The sequence below is a fragment of the Alternaria alternata genome (genome assembly GCF_001642055.1).
Source record: "Alternaria alternata strain SRC1lrK2f unplaced genomic scaffold CC77scaffold_12, whole genome shotgun sequence".
NCBI lineage: Eukaryota > Fungi > Ascomycota > Dothideomycetes > Pleosporales > Pleosporaceae > Alternaria > Alternaria alternata.
Window position 1 is genome coordinate 394,667 of NW_017306201.1, and position 23,207 is coordinate 417,873.

Below are 23,207 nucleotides of genomic sequence, written 5' to 3' on the forward strand. Positions count from 1 at the left end.
GAGGCTCTAGAGAAGGCCGACGTGAAAAGGGCTAATGCCGCGAAGAATGCCAGTCCTCCAAAGTCCACCGCCCTCCCAAAAACACCAACACAGCAAGCACCAGCCGCGACCAAGAAAGCTGCACGTGCCAGCAAGAAACTTCAAGAGGCGGCGAAAACAAGCTCACCCTCGCTCAAGAAGAAGAATAAGTCAGGCGCGCCGAAGAAACTGAGGATAGGACCACCGTAGTATTGTCAATTGCATATACTGTGACACGCAAAAGAACGGGTATCAATTAACTATGCCTACGCCATGATATGCTTCCTTTCCATATTCCCAAGATTTTGTGCACCAATACACACAATACATGCTTCTCTCTCAATCTCGTTGACTCCAATATGCAAACCCCACACTCAATCACTGTCACTGCCATAATCCACTAGCGGCCCCGCAACAGGGGCAGGCCGTTTGTTGGTCGGCGTAGCCTTGAACCCCTTGAGCGCCGCCAGTGTAGACCCTGACAAAATGCCGTTACCCTGCTGTGCAGTCGAGCTCTCTTGTTCTTGGACAGTATTATCGCCGTCTTGGTAGGCCGACTCTGCACTCTCAATCATCATGCGCTCGCCCATGCCGCCTGATTCCAGCTGCTTGGCTGCTTCCCAGTCACTCTTTTCTTTTGCGTACCATACGTCATCCGGTGCTTCATAACCTTGTAGACCAAAGCTGCCTTCGACCTTCCTGCGCTTCTTGCTCTCGGGATCTCTGCCTTCTAGTTCGGCGACGTAGGCTGCGGGAAGGGCTTTGCGGATCGCCTCGGCGGCTTGTTCTTCGATGCGGCGGGCTTCGCGTTTCGCGGCTTGTGGGTTGGGGTCTACGGTTGCCCAGCGGACGTTTAAGATTTCGTTGTGGTCGAAAGATTGGTGCGCCATCGCTTCTTTGGCAAACTGCGAGTTGGCTTCATTGGTGTAGGTAACAAAGGCCACGCCGCGGGCTGTGAGGACGCGGGTTCGTTCGATTTCGCCCCATTCTTGCATGTGGCGCGAGACGATTTCCTCGATGTCGTCGGTGGGGTGGATGCGTCCGATGTAGAGGGTTCGGTTTTGTCTTTGGAAGGTTCCTACTCCACCCATGTCGTCTCGGTAGTCGGCATGCTTGTCGCGCCCGAAGCAGTCGACGTTGCTTGGGAAGATGTCGGTGACGGTAGGCAGACGATGGAGGTACTCGCAGTCCACACCCTTGGGGCAGATACCACGCGCAAAGAAGAGGCAGAAGTAGGATCCAGGCGTCTTGTCGGCTTTTGTGTATCCGCTGTCCTTTGCGATGTTGCAGCGTCCCTGGGCGGCTGTCTTAGAGAGGTACTTGTCCTCCCTGTCACCACCAGACCACTTGTTGTACCAGACGTTGTAGATGTTACCCGTCTGCGCAACTTCCTGGGGCTTTATCGTCGCAGGATCGACTTGTGGACGCGCCGGTCTCCGTTTGCGACGGATGATCTTCTTAACCTTTTTGCCCTCGGCATTGGTCGTGATGATTGTCTGTTCTGTCGTCGTAACAAGCTCGGTCGACGCGGTCGGTTCGAGAGATGTGTCTGCTGCGAGCGACGTTTGTGTGTGTTCTTGTACTTCTGTCATGGTTGTGATGTTGGAGTTGTGGTGAGAGATGTCGCGACGGAACTTTCGACATGCGACAACCTTGCGCTAGCGTGCGGCTCTCCATAGCACGTGACCGGATTGCTTCTCCACCTCGACTTCCCATTGGATGGCTTTGATATCAAGCCTCAGCATACAAAACTCTATGCACAAACTCCACACTTGAAACACCATAATGGAACGTCTCTAAATATGCAAGATACCATTTCTCTGCATCTACAGACCCCTCTCACTTACTCGTAGTACTACTCATCTTAATTGCTCCATCAATCTCCACAACAGCTCCATTAACATACCGTGCTCCTTCTCCAAACAAGAATGCAACAACATCCGCCACTTCTTCCGGCTCTCCCAACCTCTCCAACGCATTCCCATTCCTCATCCTCTCCACTGCCTCGCCTCCCTTCACGATACCCGCATTCGACGGCGTATCTATATAGCCCGGACAAATAGCATTGACTCTGATTCCCCTAGGACCGAATTCCAGAGCATGCGATTTCGTCATGCCGATCAGTCCAAATTTCGTCGTGCAGTATACGGATTGAAAAGCCGAACCGCGTATGCCGGATACACTGCTCACATTGACGATAGCGGACCCACGACTCAGATACGGAAGACAGGCCTTTGTAACAAGAAACACACCCTTCAGATTCGTGTTGACGAGTTTATCCCAATACTCTTCACTGGTGTCTTCGAGCTTTATGCTCGTGGGATTCACGCCAGCGCAATTGAAAACGTAATCCAATCGACCCAGTCCCTTGACGGTGCTGTCAACAAATTCCTGAACCTCGGCAGCGGAGCTCACGTCGACTCTCCGTGTGAGGGTGGGTGTTTCGCATTCTGAAGCTACGGCGCTGAGGCTGGGGAAGTTGACGTCGCAGAGGGAGACGGAGGCGCCGAGGGAGGAGAGTTTGAGGGCAGTTGCGCGGCTTTTGTATGTGTTAGTGGGACGCACATATTTGGATTTGTGTGAGAAGAGGAGAGGGAAGGGAGGCAGAGATGTACCCGATACCGCTCGCAGCACCTGTAACCAGGACGACTTTATCTTGGAATTCTTTCGACATGCTGTGTGTGGGGTTTGTAGAAGGTAGGTCGCGATACTAGGATGGGCAGAAAATACGTCGTGGATTATAATTGCACGCGTACACAAGCGTGGTAGGCATGGCGACGGTTGTGATGACGGATGTTTGGGGTAAAGGTGGGGTGAAGTGGGATGTACTGTACATGACTCGAGCAACGGTAGAGCTCTTGCATGATAACCTCCACCCTCCTGCAGAACCTCACTTCCTGCTAAGCATCACAACCATCATGGCGACTCGTAGTAGTAGTATAGAAACTCGACTTAGCAATACTGCAGTCAATAGCGCAAACGTTCGACACTTCCTACAATCTGATTCAAACAGTACATTCATTTCTCATCCAGCCATGCTACTCGTATCTATCCAGATGAACGAATCCAGAACACCTTGCATTGCATTCCTAAATTGATTGTTCCACTCAGAAGAACACCATGGTGCCCAACTGCGACCATGCCAGTGTTTTGTTGCTCTTCGCCTGGAGAGACTGTCAAGTTCATGATCGATTTTGGTGCGTAGCAGACTCATTTTTGTGCGTTGCATCCCCGGTTCTTATGTTAGCTCTGGATCTTGATCTTTCGCCTCCTCGCTCTCGATTCTCTCGTTCGTTGGCTGAATGCGTATTATCATCTCGTTTTTCTGCATCTCGTGGGTGCAGACTGCCACCCTTGTCCTTCTGGTCGCCACCATTATCATCCTTTTCCGTGGTCGAGGCATTGTTCGGTCTATTATCGTGCTTTGAGCCGCCGCCGCCGTTCAGGACCAAGCTGCGGACTTTCTTTACAAGGTCGTCTACCTTGAACGGTTTGGAAATGACGTCATCCATACCAGCTTCACGCATGCTGTTTGTCTGTGCTTCTCGTACATTGGCAGAGACGCCCAGGATATGACTATATCCAGCCTTGCCCTCGTCTTGTAGTTGCCTGATCTCTTGTGTTGCAGCATTACCGTCTTTTATAGGCATTTCTTGATCCATGAGTATGCAGTCGAAATAATTGCGGTCGTCGGGTCCATTATCTGCCCTTTGTCCACGCTCGGCTACGGCGTCGATTGCTTCCTGACCGTTGTTCGCAGTGAAGACCTGAAAGCCGCGGGACTGAAGCTGCCGCCGGAGAACCTTTTGATTGATCAGATTATCTTCGACAAGAAGAAGAGTATGTGTATCTTCAGAGCGTTTGTCGCTCTGGGATCTCGTGACCTCCAAAGCGTCTTCTTCCTGCCGTGACGTTTCGCCTCTCCTCAAATCGGGCAGCCTTCTCTCCACATTTGGTTTGACTGTCTTGATCTCTTCAGTGGCCTTCTCCGTCTCCTTATAGCGCGCATCTTCATTTGACTCAGGATGTGCCTCTGGTCGTTCTTCTACCGGCGGATTCTCGAGTGAGGGCTCTATCTCGTTGGTGTCGACACCATGGTGGCTGGCCAGTGATTTCGCTTCAGGACGCTCGTTGTTCCGTTCTTTAATGCTCGAAAGATTCGAATTTGCACGACTCATTCCTGGGCGAGATGGCCGTGATGCAGATTCGCCTGGACGGGAGGAAGAATTAGAAGTTTCTGAATTACTTCGTGATTGTCCCGGTGGTCGTCCCTCATCAGTGCCGCCAGTCGCGCGACGTACTTTGAAGAAGAAACCAAATGTTGAACCTTCTCCCTCTTTCGAACTCACGCCAATATCTCCACCGTGTAATGTGCATACTGTTGACGATTTAGCTACAAAGCACCCGGAACGGATCCACTGACTCACGTTTGCGTGAGATGAAAAGGCCGAGGCCTGAGCCGCCGTATCTTTCCTGTGTTTTCGGTGTCGCTTGTCTATTGTATGGTTAGCGCGGCGGACTGACTGTCCTCAAGAGAGCGCATCGTACCTAAAACGCTCGAACAACTTGGCTTGGCCTTCCTTGTTGATACCTATACCAGTATCTTTAACAGCTACCATTAAGTACATAGCGGCCCCAGAACCCCATTCAGATGTCATGGTTGAATCTAGATGAAACGCCTCTTTCTCCTCACTGAAGTAGATGACGTTGGGGGGGTAAGACGTAGGCCGCTCGATGGACGCGCCCATGGATACAGTGATGTTGCGATCACCATTCTTCTTGGAGGTGAATTTAATGGCATTGGTTATCAAGTTGACCAAAACTAGAGATATTAGCAAGTTTCAATAAGATACTGAGCGATCCTTACCTTGCTTCATGCGGTTAAGATCGGCGACAACACTATCCACTTTCTGTTCCTCATATGAAACGTCCATAGCATAGTGGAACTCGATATTTTTCGCTTTGAATTCGGAATGAAAAACTCGAAGCGCTTGGGAGAATTCCCACTTAGGCTTTGTTGCTACGATAGTTCAGCAAGCAAACGACGCAACATAGTCGTGGGAACACTCACGCCGAGGTACCAAAGACAACATCATAGAGTCAAGCTTGGAAAAAGATAAAATGTCGTCTACAAGAGTATTCTGGTGTGAGACGCAAAGAAGTATAGTGTCGGCAGCATCCAGTATATCGGCTACCTGGTCGCGGATGTCTTCGTGATCGGTCCCAATCTCTTTCGTGATTTCTCTCACTTCTTCGGCCAAGTGCAAGACAGCTGAAAGGGGATTCCGAATTTCATGCGAGACCATGTCAATGAATCTCTCTTGCTGCTCCTTGCGATCTTTGGCGTCATTAGCAGCTTTCTCTTGAGTTAGTTGGGCCTGTTTAATGTCGGTGATGTCGATTACGGCGCTGATAAAACCGGCATCGGCTTCCTCACTCAGAGGCTTCAGCAAGAATAATCTCCACTGCTCTCCCTTAGACTTCATTTCTTCAGGCTCTGCGACATCACATCTAAACTCTATCTGCAACTCAGTACGGCTTTCGAATGCCTTGCGATAGGCAGTCATGACGTCTTCATAGTCGTCAGGATGTATGCTCTCTGGCCACGAGCGAAACTCGTTATTGCCCTTATTGGTCGTCAGCTTGAAGAAGCCGTCATTGACGAAGATGGCTTCAGCGTCCTTGTCAAGAATGGCCAGGCCATTGGGCAGCAGCTCGGCAAAGCGCTGAAACATGCTGGTCGACATTGAATCGGCCTGCTCCGTGCTCTTGTGCTTGCTTTGCTGCTGAGATTCTTTATCCTTAACCTGTCTTCCTGGATGCTGTCGCGAGAGCTCGTCTATGCCCTCTATGGGCATGTAGCGGTCCACGTTCTGATTTTCGAGGAGTTGGGCCAGTACGCCCTGTCGTGTGCCACTTTCGTCTAGGATAGTGCTGAGGAGAAGCTGCTGGTTCTTTTCCTCCGCGAAGTTCTTGAGGAAAAACCTGGCGGCTAGACTGTCAGTACGTCGCATAATTTGTACATGAACATGGTGCGATGCTTACCTACCTTGACCGTTCGTCCTCTCAGCACCGTCCGCAGCGTGCCGAGTGCTTCATGGTTGTAACTGTCGCGCGCGCGCGTGGCTTGACCATCAAGACCGCCTCTAGCCTTCTCCCAGGCCAAGTTATGGATTACAATCATATCCTTGCCCCAGAAGATGGCAGCACAGTGGGGCATAGGCAGCACGCATGTGTTGACGAGACATGTCAACGCAACGGGCCACGACTCGCGTGCGCCTATGGGTGTTTTAGTCCTGGGGCTGTCAGTACTGGCACACAACGAGAGCGCTTGCATAGTCGTTGTCTTCTCACCAGTCCTTGCGTTGTAGGTTCTCCTCATTGAGATCGAACACTGGCAAGCCCGTCGCAGATAGCTTGTCGAGGTTCTCCATGGCGCTGGTTCCGGGGAATGCGCTCGGCGTGTCTCAAAGCGAAAGCAGCTGGTGGGAACAAGCGTGCTTAGAGACGGAAGATCCGCGTGACGTCATATCATGGCTCAAAGACCACGACCCTACGAGTGCGTGCCTGTGAAGAGGCGATTTGAGACCAGGAACGTCGAGTCGCACTGCTGAGGGCGAGGAACAGGGCACATGAGGTAGCAGAGTCTACGCGGTCTAGACCGGCAGATCGCACTCGATTGCGATCTCTGCAGCGCCGTGGGTGCTGGCAGAACATGCATCGGGTGATGAGCTGAACATCATCGCCGATTGGGGCATGTCAGTCTAACTCTACTGGGGATTTGCGAACGGCAAGATACGTCACTAGCCTAGTAATAGATTTTGACATGAAAACACTATAACATGCATGTGTTGGTAGCCGTTCTCTGCAAGACACAACAGCGGGACGCCTAGCCCCGCCTTCGCCTCTGAGCAGCTGAACGTGGCACCATGCGCCTCACAAAGCACGACAACATTAAGAAGCAGCGCAACAACATTCATAATACTAAAAAAGCGATTGTCCCAGTGAAAACTAACAACCTTGTCCATGCGCTCGAGTCGCAATGATGCCCGTCGCTCCATCTATACCCAATTAGAACTGCGCGACGCCTTCCCTCTCACAACCCGACAAGAACTGATTCCAATCCATGACTAGCCGGCCGCCAGCCCAGGTACTCGTGCTAAACTCGCCCCCCTCATTGCTGTAGCCACCATCGCTCGCGCCATCAAGACCGCATTCATAGTCCACGTCTCTCTCTAGCTCTCTGTCATCTTTTATTTCCTTCTCGACCACAGGACTGACTTCCTCGACTTCTTTGAACAGCCTCCTTGCAGCGGCAGTCTCTCCTACATTCGCGCCGCCGCACCCAAATCCGCAGATACGCCGGCCACAAGGACGCCAGAATCGGTACTCGGCGACTTGAGGCTCAGAGAGAGGGTGGACGCCCAGAAGGCCCGAGTCGATACTGCGGTTGGACGTGTAGAAGAGCATGGTACCACAAGGATCAATGGGTGAAGTCGCTTCAGATTCCACTCCGTTGGCGATAGGGAAAGACGGACACGCTGTTTGACAGTACGATGCTGATTGGGAAGAACGGATAGATGAAGGCGGAGAGGCAGGGAATGCGCCGGAAATGCGAGTGTTGGTGTGAGACTCAAGTCTAGAACCTGAATTGCGCATGGAACTGGGCGACAGCTCCGGGAAACCTTGCTTTGCAGCCATCTTCTTCAGCATGGCGGTACGTGGGAATACACATCTTGATGGGCTTGTTGGAGGAGTTGCAAGACCTTCAATACCCTGGGACGATGCTGATGGAGTGCGGCAGCCATTGCGTGTTTCCGGTTTCGTGAGAACCTCATCAATGAGACCCATTTGTGGTGAGCACTGGCCGTATCCGTCTAAGTCGTAACGGCGAGAAGGCCTGCATATGTTCGAGCTGTTGGTACTCATCGGGCTCACTGTACGCACTGCGGAGCTCGGAGCGCGAGGTGTTGCAACCCCGCTTCCGGCATCAGATGCGGGTGAAGGGTAGGTTTCTCTTGCCGTCAAAGTAGGAGATAATGGTGTAGGAAAGCCCGGATATTTCCTTCCGACGTCTGTCAGAAGTGATAGGTGTGGTCTCATAGGACTGGGCTGAGGCAACGCAGCGCTCAAAGCACCCATGTCGTAGACAGGGCGGCTACTAGCGTACTGCGATCGGCTCACAAAGCCATTGGCAGATCCATCAAGTGAACCCACCCAAGAAGGAAGCCGGTCATCTTCGTCTGTTGGCATGTGCTGGAAGCTGCTGTTTGTAAAGAAATTCGTAGGACTTGTAGGACTGTTGTTATTACTGCAGCTGGAGGACCCTTCGCTCGTGATTCGACGTAAAGCCAAAGCCGTAAGAGCGTTCATCGGCTCCGCTCTGGCAAAGCGAGCATCATCACACGACCAGAGTCCGCCATACAACTGCCACGGAAAATTTTGAAGGAAGTGATCTTCTGGGTAGACATCGTATCCGAGGGTACGAGCACGGAAGAAGGCGTACACGAAGCGACAGTCGGGGAACTGACGAAGCACCTAAGGAGAAGATCTTTAGTGAAAGTCATTGTAAAAGAAGAATGGGAGGGATGGAGGAATCGTAGAGGCGTCAGCGTTCGACTGTGCATTTGACGAGTGCCAAGTAAATAATTATATAGGAGCAAAGGCTTGGAGATGGATGCTCATACATCCCAAGCAGGAAACAAAGGCGGTGTCGCTGTAAGCCTGCGCAGAGTCAGCATGTAACAATCAGCCATCGACTAGTGGGCATACATCAAGATCTCATAAGCAGCGTATTTCCTGAGCTTTCCAACGCCACGACGATATGCATGCAAGACTTCAGGCCGAGCTGTCCTGATATTCTTTCGGCCAAGCAGCTTATGCATAGCAGGGCTCGTGTGATACATGGGATCGTAGACAACCAGGTTGCATGAGCCGTTCAAGTGACGCTCAAAACCGATGACGCTGATAGAGTGACCTGGTTGTTGAAGATAGATGGGGGGTAGAAGAGTTTTGTTAACGTTAGACCCATCGCTGGCAGCTGCTCGGGCAAAGTATCGCTCCATGGCGGCGAGAAGTAGTTCGTGGGCTGCAACGTCGCGGTCTTTGTTGTCGCTGAACTGCTCGACAGCGCAATTAATCTCGGAGTTCAGAAAGAAAGCTTGAGCCTAGACCATGTCAGTGGGACACAATGAGGCATAGGGATATAGGTTATTACCTCAGGTGTGCCGATATACTTTCTAGTATCACGTATACCGCCAGTTTGAACACGGCCAATCTCGTTGATTCCTTTGTCCCAAGCGTCTTCAATATGGTCTTGCATTTTCAGAACTGTTGGGAGCCGCCCAGGAAACTCTTCGTAGCCCTGAGCCTTTGCGCCTTGGATGTAGGATAGCAACATTTGTATATTCCGATAGCCACAAAAGCCACCTTCATGGGGCGTTTTGCCAACATGGAGTGTCGATGGATGACAGTAGTAAGCTTGTTTGACGGAACGATCGAGAGCGGATAGTTGAGCAAGGATGGGTATAATGCCTGGCGTCTCGTTTTGCACCTGGTCATATTTGATGAGACGGCCATCTCGGCCAATACGGTTAACCGCAGTGATCTTTGGACCCGCCTCAAGCTGGTCGTGCAGCCACCTAGGCATTCGGTTCTCCCAGGCATAGGGTCCGAGCTCGGATTTCTGGAAGAGTCAGCTATGTTTTACTATCAGGGCGATGAACTAACCCCCAAACGGGCACTTTTGATTGGCGGCTTGATGGTTCGGTCAGTTTTCGCAAAGGGGTTGAAGCCTAGGATGCTCCTTCCAATAGTGCTCTTCTCGCTATCATTGGTATCACGCCTCTGACGATGGGTGTGCCTCTTGGATTTGCGGCTATGAGCCTCGGTCTTCAACGTATCTGATAATTCTGTGCTGAGACTTCGCTCAGATGTTGTTGTCTTTGCTCGGCTCGCATGTGAACGACGAGAGGAGGTCGGGCTTTGCATAGTAGCGGATGAACGCCGAGAATGATACTTCCCTGTAGTCTCGTCAAATGATAAAGTTTCTGCGTTGTGGTATTCGATATGGTCGTTGAAGTCAGAGAGAGGAACAAGTTCGCCACAGTCAGGATCAGGGCACTTTACAGCGCTTTCCTCTTCTTCGGAGTCGTCAGAGGAAGGCGTGTCCTCGGTGTCGTGCTGAGTTGAGGAAGGTCTAGGGACCAAGGTTGGTGGTAACGGTTCAGGGTCGTCTTCGATCACGAAAGGAGAATCCTCAGTATGCGCTTGCTCAAAGTGTAATTGAAGCATGTAGTCATCTTTTGGAAGCACAGTGAACTTGCACATGGGGCACTCCAAAAGCTCCATCTGGCTCATCATCCCTGTGCAGGTGAGCTTGCGAACGTGAAGATGGCGGCCAGCACTTCCTGGTCTCAGACACGTGGAGTGAGTGACGGTGTGCGGCGTCTCGTTGTTCACATGTATGGAAACCGTCACCTCATGCGCATGCGGTTGATTCTGCCGTGGTAGTCGCTGTTGGCTTCCGTGGCTTAGCATGACGAACGCGGTGCAGACGCACATGAGACAGCAATCCACAAGTTTGGCAAGAATCACACATACTGAAGACTGACTTATAAGATAAAGACGTTGTTCGCGAGGGAATGACGATGTTGGCGGTGAAGACTAGGCAAGACTGATGTGAAGAAGGTGCGACGCTCGTGTACAGCCGAAAGACGCAGCCAGTCAAACACGCCAAGACGCGTGACGCAAACTCAAACCGATGCAAATTCAGTGCTAAGATATGTTGATGCCATGTCGGTGTGAAGACGATGGATTTGTTGCTGACAAGTGGGTCACAGCGAAGCGGTCAGCCTCGCACGGCATTGACGGATAGAAGAACTGGAACGCTTGATGTTGGCAGCTTTGCAAACGCCCATCTTGGACGAGCATGCGAAGTCTGAAGTGCGACCATGCCTGATAGTGAGAGGGTGCATACATGATGGAATTTGAAGAGTCTCGTCGCCTACGTCATGACGTCGCCAAGAGCCGCCCAAGGATAGCATCTACCTCGGATTTGGCGTTGCCCGCAAACTTTCCTTCCCAATGCTGCTCCGGACGCCGTGCAAACCTCGCATCGCCTGGAGACACACAAATCGCATACAATGGCGACGAATATCGCTGCGATGCTATTCTTCCGCCAACTCGGGCGATCCGCCATGGTTTCAACAGCTGCAGAGCGAATTGCTGCAACGAGACGTTACTCATATTCGTGACCAACTCACCTACACGCACGGGATCAAGCTCTCGCAAACATTAGCGGGATTCTTACCTCGATCATGGTGCCGTTCCCTGAACTACAGCGGTTCACCGATGACTTTTGGGGATCACTTGGTATGGTTCAATCCGGCGGAGCCGACTCTCCAATTACTTCCAGACGGCACAGACGCAACACATAGCCCAGGCGAGCCATGGGTGCGGCGCATGTGGGCTGGCGGCTCGATACAGCTGAAACCTAATGGCTATCTTGACTACGCTCGCTGCTGTACAGCAGGCACGGTCATGGCTGGTACAGAGCAGATAAAGCATGTACGACTACATGGAGAGGGCGATACCGCCAAGATCTTTGTCACAATCGAGCGGCGCTTTGCAGGCCTTGAAGATGCAGAGAGAGGTGTCGACAAGGGGAAGCATGGCAACAGACCACCGGGCGTCAGTGTGCACCCTCAAGAGGCCCGGGGAGATCTCACACAGCAATCGCGCGCTGAGGTCGACGATGGCTGGGGCGATGCTGTTCTAAAAGAGGAGCGCAACCTAGTCTTTTTCAAGGAACGTACCGCTGCAGAACTCGAGGCTGTCAAAGCTGGTCAAATGGCGACTGTCAAGTACTTAGATCGTGCGTATCCTCGCAGACCATTGGGCTATCTACTGACTGTTAACAGCCCCTGGAAACCCCGACTTTTCACACACCCTCACGCCGAACCGCGCCCTTCTCTTCCGCTTCTCTGCTCTCACATTTAACGCCCATCTCATCCACCTCGATCCCGACTACGCTCGTAACGTCGAGGGCCACCGTAATCTGCTAGTTCACGGGCCGCTTTCATTGACCCTCATGCTGAAAACGGTGAATCATTACGTGCACCAACAAACGAAAGGGAAGCAAGTTTCAGAGTCCATAGAATATCGCAACCTAGCACCGCTTTATTGCGACGAGGAAATGCGCATATGCTGTTCGGAGAAGAAGAAGTTGCAGAATGGCAGTATATACGATGTATGGATTGAGGGGCCTACTGGTGGTGTTGCTGTCAAGGGCACTCTTCGCACCACAACAAATGATGCTTGGACAAAAAAGGATACCAGCATCGCCCAAACACATAGCGCCACACCAACTGATGAGCTGAAGACGAAATGGCCTTCATTCAAAAGGCCTGAACACCCTAAGCTCAAAAGGAAGTTACTCAACACGACCAACAGAGCTAGGAAGATGGCTAAGAGCTCTAAGAATGGTACTCAGGTTCACATCGCATCAGGGGACCAGCGGCCATCGCAAGACTCGCCGACGCCTCCAAGCTCAGAGCCTAAGACAAAGCCTGAGCCCTCTGCACACCCTGAGTCCTCGACAAGTTTTGAGCCTTCTACTCAGAACCAAGGTGAGATTCCAAGCCAGTCTACTTCCAGTGGAACTACCTCTCAACCACCATCTAGAGAAGTGAATTCCGCAATGGCGCACGAAACAAACCGAGCATACCGCCGCAAACGTGCCCATAACACCAAAGCCTACAATTTCATCACCCTTCCCCCCAGCGAACCGCCACCTGCCCGTATCGTCAACTCTTACACGCCCGTGAAACCGACGCTATCGGTACGGGCGAAGGAGCTTCTACGCCGCGCCCGCCGACGTAAGCCAGCCAAGATTAAGGTTGATCCTATCCCGTTGGTGCGCAGATTTGATGCGAGGCCGTATACTCCAGATCCTGTTCGGACTGCTGCGAGGCATAGCAGGTATTTGAGAAGGGGCGTCAGAAAGATGGAAAAGCTTAAGATTCGCCACGTTGCCTTGCCTTCTGGTCGTGACACAGGAAGACGGAGGGTGGTTATAAGACGACACATGAAAACGCAAAGAAAATGAAGATAAAGTTTGACACCCTTGGAGCGGCATGTACACATGAATGATTCACCTCCAGCCATAAAATTTAGCCTGCAACTAATGACTTTTTCTTCACGTTCGGCAACTTGTCTACAAAGAGAATTGTCACGCAATACATAGATGGCTCATCAACGAGGAACACCGCAATCGCCAAGTACACCTTATATAGTCAGATAGCTTTTACGTACAGATCCTGACATCTGAGTTGCATTGCGCAGTAGATCAAATGTGAATACGAATTGCTAGTTGAGCAACAGTAGGCTGAACACAATAGATCAACATATCCCTACCAGAGTCAACATGTTAGTGCCCCGTTCCTATACATACAGGCGCGTAGCTAATAAATCAATGGAAGAGAATCATTTGAGGTATACTTTGAACAGAACGCTATCTGGTAACGGAAAACGCCGTTCCATGGGTATCTTTCTCCTTGTCCTTGCACAATCCCAGAGTACTTAAGCGACGCGAGCTTCCAACCATAACGCCATTTGTGAATCAAGAAAGAAAGTAGAAGTCTAATGGGCCTTCTATGATGAAGAAGAAGGTCAAAGCTTCTAAGGATGGGAGACGCAAAGAAAGGAATGAAGAAGATGGGTGGGCGTAGCCATTAGTTTGTTCAAGGCCACAGATGTTCAAGATCCCCAGCCCGTGATATGCGTTCATGAGTCATATCAGGCGGATGTCGTCCAGAATTACTGTGAAAACATTTTGCGATGCGAGCTACGTCTTTGTGGTGACGTCTCTGGCACCGATCTGTGCTTCTCCCAATTCAAAGAGTTAGATGACCGACTGAAGGTACGTGCGAGAGGCGACTGTGTAGGCGAGGTTGGCGACAAGAACCCGGTCGAACGTTCTTGTAGGTGGTTCGATTCGTTGTAAGCTTTGAAGAGCGCGACTAGGGCTGGGTAGTAGTATTTCATATCCTGCTCATCAGCGTCGCTCTGGTCATGAAAGCCATCGATGCTGCCTTTGAACATCTTGTAGACGCTGGTACGCCATGAACAATGGTCGATGATATCTCTGCCCCTGTTCCTCTCTTTACAGAGCTGGTCATCGAGGTAGCGCAGTCGCTCATAGCCCTCGTCGCCAAAACGGATGAACTGAAAACTGAAGGGGCGATTGCCTGTGCGCAAATTTGCGGCCTGAGCAGCATCCTGAGCAAGATCGATGATGGCGTCATCGAACACGTCGTTGTTTGTCTTCTTCCAAAGGCCATCCGTAAGCACCAAGAGGGTGGTTGCCGACTTGCCTTTGGTTCTCCAATTTTCAGCGATCCTGAAGAGGACTTCCAGCATATTGGTCTGCGAGTCTTTGTGGTCTATGTTATCCGGCGCCGCGTTCAGCAGAGCCTTCCTCAGTCGCTGCCTTCCGCCGTCCCCGACAAGAGCTTTAAGATTGTGTGCATCTCCGTCGACCGTAAAGTAAACATCAATACCGTCTCTATCTAACCCCGCTGCTTTCATAGCAAGAGTCTCTGCTACGAACATTGCGATTGGCCAGTGTTGGAACATCGTTGCGCCGTTATCAATGATCAAGACCTAAAGGGGATTTAGCTCCAGGATACTTCCCTCGCTTTCATGATTAGACTTACTAGATCACGGGAAACGCTAAAAGTAGGAGCAAGATTAGAGTCTGGTTTTCTATCCTCCCAGCCAAATTTGCTCTTGACCTTAGCCCGGATACCTTTGGGCGTCCCCATTTCAAGAAGCTTTCGCTGCTGACAGACATCGTACGGTAGATCAAAGACCTCGGACGGAACGTCTTCAAAGTTTGTAATAGCGCTGTTTCTGTCTTGCTCACGATCAAACGGTGCGGCCTCACTCACAATTCGTAGGCCTTGAAGGACTCCGTCTGTTAGAGGGCTCGTTGCACTGGAATCAAGACGGTGGGGGAGTCCGGGATCAGGACTTCGTACCACTGGCATTTCGTGAACAGATCCCGCGTGATTTGGCGGATTGTATACAGAGGTCCCCGGTTGCTGGCTGTGCACGGAATTGTGAAGTACCTCTGCGTCTCTCGATCTGTGACTGGGTAGGTCTCCACGAGTCTCTACTTGATGGCCGACATGTTTGAAGTGCCCAATACCGTCACTTTCGTTTTGTGGACCTCTGAACCGAGTAAACTCAGCCGACAGAGTGATACTATTCGAGAGTGCGCCGGAGTGCGATAGACTCGCAGGTTCTGATGATGGCCCAGAGGTATCCTCCATGACGAGTTCCTTGTGTTTCGAAGAACTCGAGGGGTCTGTAGCGGAGTGCAATGGTTTCAGATTTGTCTCATACTTCTGATCTGTTGACCGAAAGGTTTGTGTTCGATCACTAATAGCATCAGATGATCCTGCGTGATTCGCGTCGAGGCCTTCTTCATGACCTTGCCCACGAGGACCAAAGTCGTGATGCGCTTTTACAGGCAATTGGAGCACGCCGTTGTCTTCTGCTGTTGGTACGGATAATGTGAGGGACGGTATCGTATCTTGACCGTGGTCAGATTTGGTGTGGATACCGATAGCACCAGCACTCGGAAACGACTCTTTCAGAATTCCTGACGTTGGATATTGACTCTCTGGAAAGTTTTCTTGTATAGGACTTTCGGTTGTATCACCGCGGTGGTACTCTTTGGTGGACGAATTGGCTTCTTCGCTGATGACATAGGATCGATCTGCTAGCTCGCTTTGCAGTATCTCCCGCCTGTATGGTGTCAGACCTAATCTTCTGCTTTTTCTTCTCTCTTCTTTCTGTGTCTGTATAGATGATCTTGGGCGTGGATCAATTGGCGGCGCATCTGTCGTAGCGTTCAAACGTTGTTGTAGAGGGTTGGTCGTCTGTTCAGACGACCTTTGGAACTCAGCAGTCTGTTCCACTTCGAGAAGTGCTCTCAGAACTATAGCATCTGTATCTTTCGAATTGTGTTCGAGATCGTTAATTCTGTCTTCAGCAGATCTTAGGAGGTGCTTGAGCTCTTGGCACAGTCGGCTAGTATCGATTCTGCGCAGGGGCTCCTGCTGCAGCATCTTGAGCTCTATAAGGTCAAGGACCAGAGGAGTGGCTGTGTCGGAAGGGCGGAGATGTCCTCGTAGGAAGTCGTGCCATTGCTTGATCTCAGGCAAAACATCGTAGCCGTTATGGAACCGATCGTAAATTTGCCCATTAACCTTGTTGGCCGGAGACAACTTTCGTAGGACTTCGTATTGGCGAACGCCCTGGAAGCCTAATGCAATCCATGTGGCCGCCACCGATAGAACGCAGCCGAACGACCAGATATCGATGGATTGGGTAACACTAGACAGCGTTCCATTCGACTGCTTCATCGATACTTCAGGGGCACCTAAACTCGTCAGCGAATGTTCACGTAGGATGTCTCGCGGCTTACTTGCCGTATGTATCTGTGAAGCCGTCGATCAACTCTGTGGGGACAGCTCCGTGTGGATTTCTCACCGCAGGTGCAAATCTACAAAAGCCGAAATCCGCTAGCTTCATACGTCCACGCACAAGAAGGATGTTATCTGGCTTTATATCTGCATGCCACCTACTTTAATCAGTATTAGTCTTGTATGGTACAATGTTATTGTAGCTCACCCGTTGAACTTTAACGACGGCTTCTCTTTGCCACGTTGGACCTCAAGATTGTGGATGTGTCGGATGGCATCTGCAACCTCAAAAATGGACTTCCACGTTCGAATGATCTCTCTCGCACGCACTGGTGGGACGTTTTTCTCGTCCTCCCAAGCCTCGTAGAGATCTCGCTGGCCCCATTCAAGCAAAAGATTGTATGTCGTTCCCGCATCCGAGCCCTCTCCATATTGATGAGTGTAGCAACCTAGATAGCGTACTATTGGAACTGTTTCCTTATGTTTTAAGCCTAAGAAGGCTTGTTTCTCTAGATCGTAGGCGGTTCGGTATTTGCCGGTGTAGGACTTCAATACCATTTGGTAACACTGCAACGAATTAGTAAGGATAAGATGCACACCGTAAGTCATGCATTGAACCCATTTTGACTTACCTCTCCGAATTCTTTATCTTGATAAAGCGAGTCTTGTAAAGCGTTCTTGAGACTGTCGTCAGATAGCAAGTCTTTCTGGACAGTGACCCAGTATATAGAAGCAGTGCCTCCCTTATCCCCGAGTATGACCTTGCGACAGAAAGGCGGGATGACTCTTGTAAATTGTAGATAGCGATCCATGTGTAACTCAAGCTTGAGAGGACAGTATGCCCATCGCTCTCGTTGGAAGTCTCCGATGATCTTTTCGACGTCGTCGTGACTAGGTACAATAGCCAGGCTGTTGCGTAGAGTTGCCTCACTGTTTGGCGTTATTTTTTCCAAGTCGCGATCATCGATTCCGGAATTATGGAAGCGCTCGATCAGATGATGTCGACCCTGCGTTAACAGCAGGCTGAAGACAGTAAGGCAGGTATATTCTCCAGAGAAAAGCTTTTGCTCTACAGGAAACAGCTGATGTTCGGCCGGCTCGAGTTCGTCAAGTAGTCTTTGCAACTTTGTTTGACCCGTCGACTCAGATACCGTTCGCTTCCACCATCTTTTGAGATCCTCGACGTGGACAATGTAGCGTAGGCAGCTACATTGCTCGGGTGGGTCGCATTGATTCTGACATGCTACTGACAGAGTCCACTGCTGCTTCAATAGGTGCAGGAATTCGCGCAGGGTTTGAGAGGCGTGTGGTTGGACAGTGTGAGCCATTGCGACGTGGTTCCAATCGTCGACGAGGCTGCTGAGGTCACATGGGAAATGTCGAGAAGAGTAAGTGACGCTAAATATGCTGTGTTGGGCTTTCTAGAGTCGCGGACCAAAGAGTCGCTTGGAAGTGTTGCGCAAAAGACGATAGGCAGCGCAGGGTCGGCCAAGAGCATAGGAAGAGCTATGAGTCGAGGGTGAAGAGCCCCAGATCGCTTTAGAGCGGGGCGCGTAGTTATCATCTCTGCATGACTAGAGCTCTGACCAGGCGACTTGACAAGGCTACTTGAAGCCTTGCCAATTCGGTGGATGTGGATGGACTGTGGCTGCAGCGAGCTGATGACATGGATTAAGGCAACAAGGCTGAACTTTGAGAACACTTTCGGATGGGCTGAGCATGAACTGCAACTGCGGAAATTAAGACAGAAAAACTAGCTTGCAGTGGCTTAGAAGCTCGTACGATATGCAGAAATGTAATTCTTAAGACAGCTGTAGTTATATAGTCTTCTGGACAGTGAAAGAGCGCGCTGATGAACGCCGGTTCGCTAAGCGCGGCCCTCGCCCCCACCCACCATGATGCTCCCGCTCCGCCCCAGTCGAGTCCACCTTTGCATGCTAGTTTGACACCGCCATGTCTGCCGCCTTTGGTGATGCGGTCATTGTAGGCTATGCTTGTTCTCCTCTTACAATCTTTCGCACTTTCCTGCAGTGACAAGGGCTTGCAGTGCGGTCTAAAAAGGCAAATTAACCACTTCTACCCTTCAGCCGGCTACAGCTCGGCTAACGTTGTGCGATGGCAAGACAGAACCATTAGTCTGCTGCCATCTCGCGTTACGCGGCGAAAGCCTGGAGAGAGCGATCGAAACTACGTTCTCGACTCGCCTTAACTTCCCCGAATTTGTGGCTCCGAAGACATATGAGCCATCTTGGGGTGATTTACGTATATGAAAGCTGTTACGGGAAGAGATGAAACTACGCCTCAGTCGAGTTGCGAGAGTAACACCTTGAGCCGATGCAGTGTATAGTCTGTATGTAGACCACGCGCCGAGAAGCGTCAATGCAGTCAACGGTATCGTCACCTGAAGCCATCGCTTCAAGGCAAGAGACGAAAAGGACTGGTTCTGGAAATCAGAAGACTGGCTTGGGCTCTGATCCTGGTCTTGATATTTGATAACATCAGTACTAAAGAATGTCTAATATAGTCAGCAAAGGATGTGGATTTTGAGAGTGTGACTGACCGAAACAAAGGTGGCCGGAAGGTATATCAGGGTTACGATGGTGATGATTCGCATGACAACAGCTTCACGTTCGAGGTTCCTGTTGAGCTGCTCAGTTCTTTCGGAGGCCTGACTCTGCAAATGCTGCAAGACAAGCTCTTTCCTGTCGCTTATGATGTTCGCCAGCAGCCTTGCTCGAGCGATCTGCATTTCAAAGTCGTCGATAATGCTATCGAGCTGCGAAAAGAACGCGATAAGTTCATCTTCACACGCATTCCGTAGTGGAAGCGGGAAGTCTTTTCTCGCGATGAGATCCGAATAGAATTTGCGCAACGACCGCAAGACCTTGGCGTTGGCCTCCAGAACCATGACGACCTCATTGGTCTTGTCTTGCCAGTGCTGCAAGTCTTGTAAATCTCTTGGCTCATAGTTTTGGTGTGCGTAGCCATAGCCCCGGGGACCGTCGACAGCCATACTACTCTGCGAAGTTTGGAGTTAGCGTTTCCCATGAGAATCATCATGATAATGCGTACCTCTTCATCTACGATCTCTTCAAGCCAAACAATATACCACCTCCAGTCCTCGGTTGACCACTGACAATAGAGCAAATGCGTGGCAAGGGTTGATCGAAAACACGACGCGAGGTCATCGTAGGCTCCCTGTCCTGGCCGCACGCTTGGTCCGACCAGTTCTTGATAGCGGTCCAGGATATCCAGGCCCCCTTTCGTCACGATCCAAAGCGTAGTGCCATACTCAACATCGAACTGATGGTAGAAGGCAGCGTCCCGGATTGACCAGTCAGTGGGTTCGGGTTTCTCTGAGCCCCTCTTCTCAAGATGCACACTTTTGAGGTTGTAGCAAAGCTGGAAGATCTTACCACTACGACCTAACTCTGGTATTTCGTGGTGTCCGCTGGTGGGGGGTTTCAATTGGATCTGATCACGAAAGCCGCTAAAACGAAGGTCTTTCGCATCGCTTTTGGATCCGAACACAAGCATAAAATCAAGGTATACGGGCATAATCTGGTGATAGGACATGATTTGGCACAGACTTTCGCGAGTAAGCTTCAGCTTGTCGCGAGAGTTCTCTGCGTAGATACAACTGTATCGATTAGCAAAAGCTCATATACGTGCTCAGTGTTTTGCATACATAAAGCGGCACTTGGGGTCTTTCTTCCGGGTGATGACCTGCTTGACTGTGGGATCGCTGGCATCGGATAATATGTCTACACCGAGCCATTCGCTGAGCTTCGCTGCCGAATGTATATTTTTTGGAACCAATGCTAAACAGTCTTAGTAATGACCAATTTGTTGTTTCGCTAAGTTCACCTTTCCCATCGGCTGTTCCGATGTCTATGATCGGGATCTCAAATATGTCATCTATGGCATCTTCGCTGTCAACGAGACAGAAATCTCGCTCGGCTTCATTGAGGCGCGTGACGTAGGAGGCAAGTTTGGTTTTATACGTGAATGTCCCGCTTGGAACGAGGTTGGCAGGGTAGCTTTTGCGGTGAAGGTACGATGTTTGCAATTCTTGAGGCAACTTCATCCTATCCAGAGCTGCGTAGAGATGGTACAGATGAGAAGATGGTAATTCAGTGAGCTTGTGATGGCTTCGAGGACAACAGTGAGCACTCCATAGTGAAATAGTTCTTGGACTCGATCAGCCACACCAGGCAAAACATCAAGAGTTACTGCGGTCCAGGCGCGTGCATTCGTGATTGTTGCAGCTGAGACGCAGGGCCGAATGGGTCTGTGCATGTGCGCCTGCAGCTGAGCCCCACCTTGGTATCGCGCCAAGGTTGAAAGCTGATGCCGCAGCAGGCACGATGACAGGGGCACAAAGAATCAAGACAAACGTTACATTCATTGAGTCATTATGTAAAAGCCTTCTCAGATGCCAAACTGATTCAACACTATGTACTGGTAGGAGGATCGGGATTCGAAGGTCTCCTGGTTCTTTTAGGTGCATTTCGTAAATTTGTGAGCTGCCTTCGGTCGCCCTGGAATGTCTTAGCCACTACTTGCATGGGTAGGAGATGGTCACCCCAGGTGCCAGCTTACTTCTGTCAATTTCTCCGGTACCTCAAATTGCCAGTTGTCGTTGATCTACAGGTCAAAATCAGCAAAACGTCGGAACGGTTATGAGGCATAACCCAGCTGACTTCGACTTACCTTTTCTTGTTTAAAGTCCTGCCAGTGCGGCCACTTCTTCCTCAGAAACTCCTCAATCTTCTCCCATGGAAAATCTCGGTATGCTGCGTATTTCTCTTGGACCCGGCCGATGGTTCGTTCATTGGGCAGTGTACCTCGACGTGTAGTGCGCCTCGCACGTACTGGCGCCGGTTCGGGTGGTGGCTGAGGCTGCTGCACCATCGTCACCACTTGTTGTGTGAACAGATGACACCTCTGAAACTTCCAAGGCTGTGGAGATCAAAGGTGTGGAGGCGACGATGAACAGATACCGTTCTGTCGTGGTCTCAGGCGTTGAGCTGACGCTTATCGCGAAGGCTTTTCAGGTCATGGACTGAGGGCCAGGGGCAAAAGGCTGAGGCTATATAATGGCTATTAGGCGGCCTCTGCCCGGTAACTCTATCTAGACAATGTCAAGGTAGGTGCCTGTTGTTGCTGCAAGAACGCCGCCACCAGGACTTATGCACGAGGACTGCATTACAATCAGTCGACTTGCAAATGGACCAATTCTACGTGTTAGTATTCCTGCAAAACTCCTAGGCAGCCATTCAGCTGAGGTAATACGGCGGGGGCCCATGGTATGCCTGCTTTTGCCTAATGCGAACGGTGTAGCCTACGGCTATGTTATTGGCCAACAGCCTCAGCCACTTAATATCTTAATATGCATCTCCGTCACATCGTAAATCATGGGAGATCATTCCATCTCTACACATGGTCTGGCCCTCTTATTCTCGAGCAGAGCCGCATCACGTGAAGGAGGACAGCATTCCACATCTATGAGGTAGTGTCGCCAAAGCACAAATTCAATGACAACCCTGAAACACCTGTAAGAGGACGATTGATCATAGAGGCGATATACCGTCCTTGAACCTGTGAATTACCCTGCTCCAATCCTGTCATGTGCGCTGGCGTAGAAGTTGGACAGCCGCGTGAAGACAGCACGCATACTAGTAGTGAACATAAGGTATCCGCGTGCCTGCTACCACACTACCTAGGTATCTTATACAGTCATCAAGATTCCATAATGACACAAAACGCGCCACGAGGAGATCCGCTTGAGAGCTATGGGCGAGAGAACCGCGCAGCACCGAAGCTAGGCCAACCACAAGTCCACGACTTCGCCAGGACCGTTTACGATGATGAGGTACCTGCACTCAAGCAAGAGTTTTTGTCAACTGCTGAGGTGGTCCCTCAAGGCTTAGATCCCACACGGCTCACGTCTCCAGAACCAGGTAGTAGTGGCAACGGCACTAACTCAGGTCAAAAGACCCTGACTGCAGAAGAGAAGGACCAGTGTCCGTTCGGCGACACTCGCTGGCCTCCGCCTAACGTGTCGATATCCAAGCCCTTACATCTCTTGAGTGAAAAAAGTGAGAAGCCAATATATTATCACCTGGTATATGAAAACAGCTCCCCTCAGGCGGACTTCTGGAAAGGACCTTTGAAGGCTCAAGCTACCGCTGCCTACGCAGAGAAGGGGATTGCCTTGTCTATATCAAAGGAAGGGAAAGGTAAGAAAGAGATGAAAGCTGCAAAACAGAGAGCGCTTGAGGAAGAAGCCCCGAAAGCGAAGATGGAAATCTTACAGGCTAAGAATACAAAGATGCTAAAGGAACTAAGCGGCGGACCAAGGGGAACGATCTGGCAGCTTGACGAAGGACATCTACATATCTGGAAATGCATCGAGGTAGTTCAGAAGGTGACAGGGGCGGTAAGTCTTAGTGCAGACTGGCGAGAAATATTCTCCATGTTTGGTGTTGGTCTCAAGAGTATCAATGGCGATATGTTGCTAGTCAGTCAGAAGGCCAAAGTACCCACCTAGGTAGCTGATGTGATGATTAAGGTGTGCGGTCAACACACGATACTCTCTACAAAGGACCTGCACACGATATCTTGTGAGCCCACAGCATAGTAAAATTTTGGATGCTGACAAACATGGAAAGGTGAGGCTGGAGATGGAGTTAC

The 23,207-nt window shown here is 50.8% G+C and overlaps 9 protein-coding genes across 9 annotated transcripts; 2 read left to right on the top strand and 7 right to left on the bottom strand.

Moving 5' to 3' along the window:
• Window positions 1-218: 218 nt before the first annotated feature.
• On the bottom strand, window positions 219-1,633 carry CC77DRAFT_964533 (hypothetical protein). The gene has a single exon (XM_018535689.1). The coding sequence runs from the start codon at window positions 1,608-1,610 to the stop codon at window positions 393-395; it is 1,218 nt and encodes a 405-aa protein (XP_018385147.1). The 5' UTR covers window positions 1,611-1,633; the 3' UTR covers window positions 219-392.
• A 191-nt stretch (window positions 1,634-1,824) lies between these two features.
• Window positions 1,825-2,820, bottom strand: CC77DRAFT_990670 (NAD(P)-binding protein). The gene is made up of 2 exons (XM_018536325.1): window positions 2,634-2,820; window positions 1,825-2,557 (listed from the first exon to the last, which is right to left on the bottom strand). Exons 1-2 carry the CDS (start codon window positions 2,690-2,692, stop codon window positions 1,858-1,860), a joined length of 759 nt encoding a protein of 252 aa, XP_018385148.1. The 5' UTR covers window positions 2,693-2,820; the 3' UTR covers window positions 1,825-1,857.
• Window positions 2,821-2,885: 65 nt separating this feature from the next.
• CC77DRAFT_990673 (putative histidine kinase HHK12p) lies at window positions 2,886-6,715 on the bottom strand. The gene is made up of 7 exons (XM_018536326.1): window positions 6,373-6,715; window positions 6,064-6,314; window positions 5,090-6,010; window positions 4,886-5,038; window positions 4,567-4,840; window positions 4,446-4,513; window positions 2,886-4,396 (listed from the first exon to the last, which is right to left on the bottom strand). The coding sequence occupies exons 1-7, from the start codon at window positions 6,450-6,452 to the stop codon at window positions 3,201-3,203; spliced, it is 2,943 nt and encodes a 980-aa protein (XP_018385149.1). The 5' UTR covers window positions 6,453-6,715; the 3' UTR covers window positions 2,886-3,200.
• A 374-nt stretch (window positions 6,716-7,089) lies between these two features.
• CC77DRAFT_937495 (DUF1671-domain-containing protein) lies at window positions 7,090-10,380 on the bottom strand (the record flags this gene model as incomplete). The annotated part of the gene is made up of 5 exons (XM_018534555.1): window positions 7,090-8,556; window positions 8,706-8,742; window positions 8,791-9,185; window positions 9,236-9,703; window positions 9,748-10,380. The coding sequence occupies 5 exons, from the start codon at window positions 10,378-10,380 to the stop codon at window positions 7,090-7,092; spliced, it is 3,000 nt and encodes a 999-aa protein (XP_018385150.1).
• Window positions 10,381-10,842: 462 nt separating this feature from the next.
• Window positions 10,843-12,771, top strand: CC77DRAFT_136845 (hypothetical protein). Its single transcript, XM_018530214.1, has 3 exons — window positions 10,843-11,893; window positions 11,940-12,647; window positions 12,703-12,771. The coding sequence occupies exons 1-3, from the start codon at window positions 11,104-11,106 to the stop codon at window positions 12,708-12,710; spliced, it is 1,506 nt and encodes a 501-aa protein (XP_018385151.1). The 5' UTR covers window positions 10,843-11,103; the 3' UTR covers window positions 12,711-12,771.
• A 948-nt stretch (window positions 12,772-13,719) lies between these two features.
• CC77DRAFT_137042 (hypothetical protein) lies at window positions 13,720-16,565 on the bottom strand. The gene is made up of 2 exons (XM_018530215.1): window positions 14,736-16,565; window positions 13,720-14,682 (listed from the first exon to the last, which is right to left on the bottom strand). Exons 1-2 carry the CDS (start codon window positions 16,449-16,451, stop codon window positions 13,837-13,839), a joined length of 2,562 nt encoding a protein of 853 aa, XP_018385152.1. The 5' UTR covers window positions 16,452-16,565; the 3' UTR covers window positions 13,720-13,836.
• Window positions 16,566-17,078: 513 nt separating this feature from the next.
• CC77DRAFT_136719 (hypothetical protein) lies at window positions 17,079-18,290 on the bottom strand. The gene has a single exon (XM_018530213.1). It carries the CDS (start codon window positions 17,837-17,839, stop codon window positions 17,117-17,119), a length of 723 nt encoding a protein of 240 aa, XP_018385153.1. The 5' UTR covers window positions 17,840-18,290; the 3' UTR covers window positions 17,079-17,116.
• A 26-nt stretch (window positions 18,291-18,316) lies between these two features.
• CC77DRAFT_1050766 (hypothetical protein) lies at window positions 18,317-21,738 on the bottom strand. The gene is made up of 7 exons (XM_018527638.1): window positions 21,225-21,738; window positions 21,114-21,158; window positions 20,379-20,592; window positions 20,200-20,332; window positions 19,584-20,151; window positions 19,072-19,530; window positions 18,317-19,026 (listed from the first exon to the last, which is right to left on the bottom strand). Exons 1-7 carry the CDS (start codon window positions 21,423-21,425, stop codon window positions 18,595-18,597), a joined length of 2,052 nt encoding a protein of 683 aa, XP_018385154.1. The 5' UTR covers window positions 21,426-21,738; the 3' UTR covers window positions 18,317-18,594.
• A 212-nt stretch (window positions 21,739-21,950) lies between these two features.
• CC77DRAFT_1021120 (hypothetical protein) lies at window positions 21,951-23,102 on the top strand (the record flags this gene model as incomplete). The annotated part of the gene is made up of 1 exon (XM_018525204.1): window positions 21,951-23,102. A coding segment is annotated over exon 1 (350 nt), but the record flags the coding sequence as incomplete, so codon positions are not given.
• Window positions 23,103-23,207: the final 105 nt, after the last annotated feature.

Bases quoted from the DNA above. Each gene is read 5' to 3' on its own strand.
- CC77DRAFT_964533 (XM_018535689.1), bottom strand. From the start codon at position 1,610: ATGACAGAAGTACAAGAACACACACAAACGTCGCTCGCAGCAGACACA.
- CC77DRAFT_990670 (XM_018536325.1), bottom strand. From the start codon at position 2,692: ATGTCGAAAGAATTCCAAGATAAAGTCGTCCTGGTTACAGGTGCTGCG. The intron at 2,558-2,633 runs GTACATCTCTGC...CACATACAAAAG, and splicing joins GGTGCTGCGAGCGGTATCGG to CCGCGCAACTGCCCTCAAAC.
- CC77DRAFT_990673 (XM_018536326.1), bottom strand. From the start codon at position 6,452: ATGGAGAACCTCGACAAGCTATCTGCGACGGGCTTGCCAGTGTTCGAT. The intron at 5,039-5,089 runs GTGAGTGTTCCC...GAACTATCGTAG, and splicing joins GTTGTCTTTGGTACCTCGGC to CAACAAAGCCTAAGTGGGAA. The intron at 4,514-4,566 runs GTACGATGCGCT...ACCATACAATAG, and splicing joins AAGTTGTTCGAGCGTTTTAG to ACAAGCGACACCGAAAACAC.
- CC77DRAFT_136845 (XM_018530214.1), top strand. From the start codon at position 11,104: ATGCTGCTCCGGACGCCGTGCAAACCTCGCATCGCCTGGAGACACACA. The intron at 11,894-11,939 runs GTGCGTATCCTC...GACTGTTAACAG, and splicing joins GACTGTCAAGTACTTAGATC to CCCCTGGAAACCCCGACTTT.
- CC77DRAFT_137042 (XM_018530215.1), bottom strand. From the start codon at position 16,451: ATGAAGCAGTCGAATGGAACGCTGTCTAGTGTTACCCAATCCATCGAT. The intron at 14,683-14,735 runs GTAAGTCTAATC...AATCCCCTTTAG, and splicing joins TTAGCGTTTCCCGTGATCTA to GTCTTGATCATTGATAACGG.
- CC77DRAFT_136719 (XM_018530213.1), bottom strand. From the start codon at position 17,839: ATGGCTCACACTGTCCAACCACACGCCTCTCAAACCCTGCGCGAATTC.
- CC77DRAFT_1050766 (XM_018527638.1), bottom strand. From the start codon at position 21,425: ATGGTGCAGCAGCCTCAGCCACCACCCGAACCGGCGCCAGTACGTGCG. The intron at 21,159-21,224 runs GTAAGTCGAAGT...TTTGACCTGTAG, and splicing joins AGGACTTTAAACAAGAAAAG to ATCAACGACAACTGGCAATT. The intron at 19,531-19,583 runs GTACGCATTATC...CAAACTTCGCAG, and splicing joins AAGAGATCGTAGATGAAGAG to AGTAGTATGGCTGTCGACGG.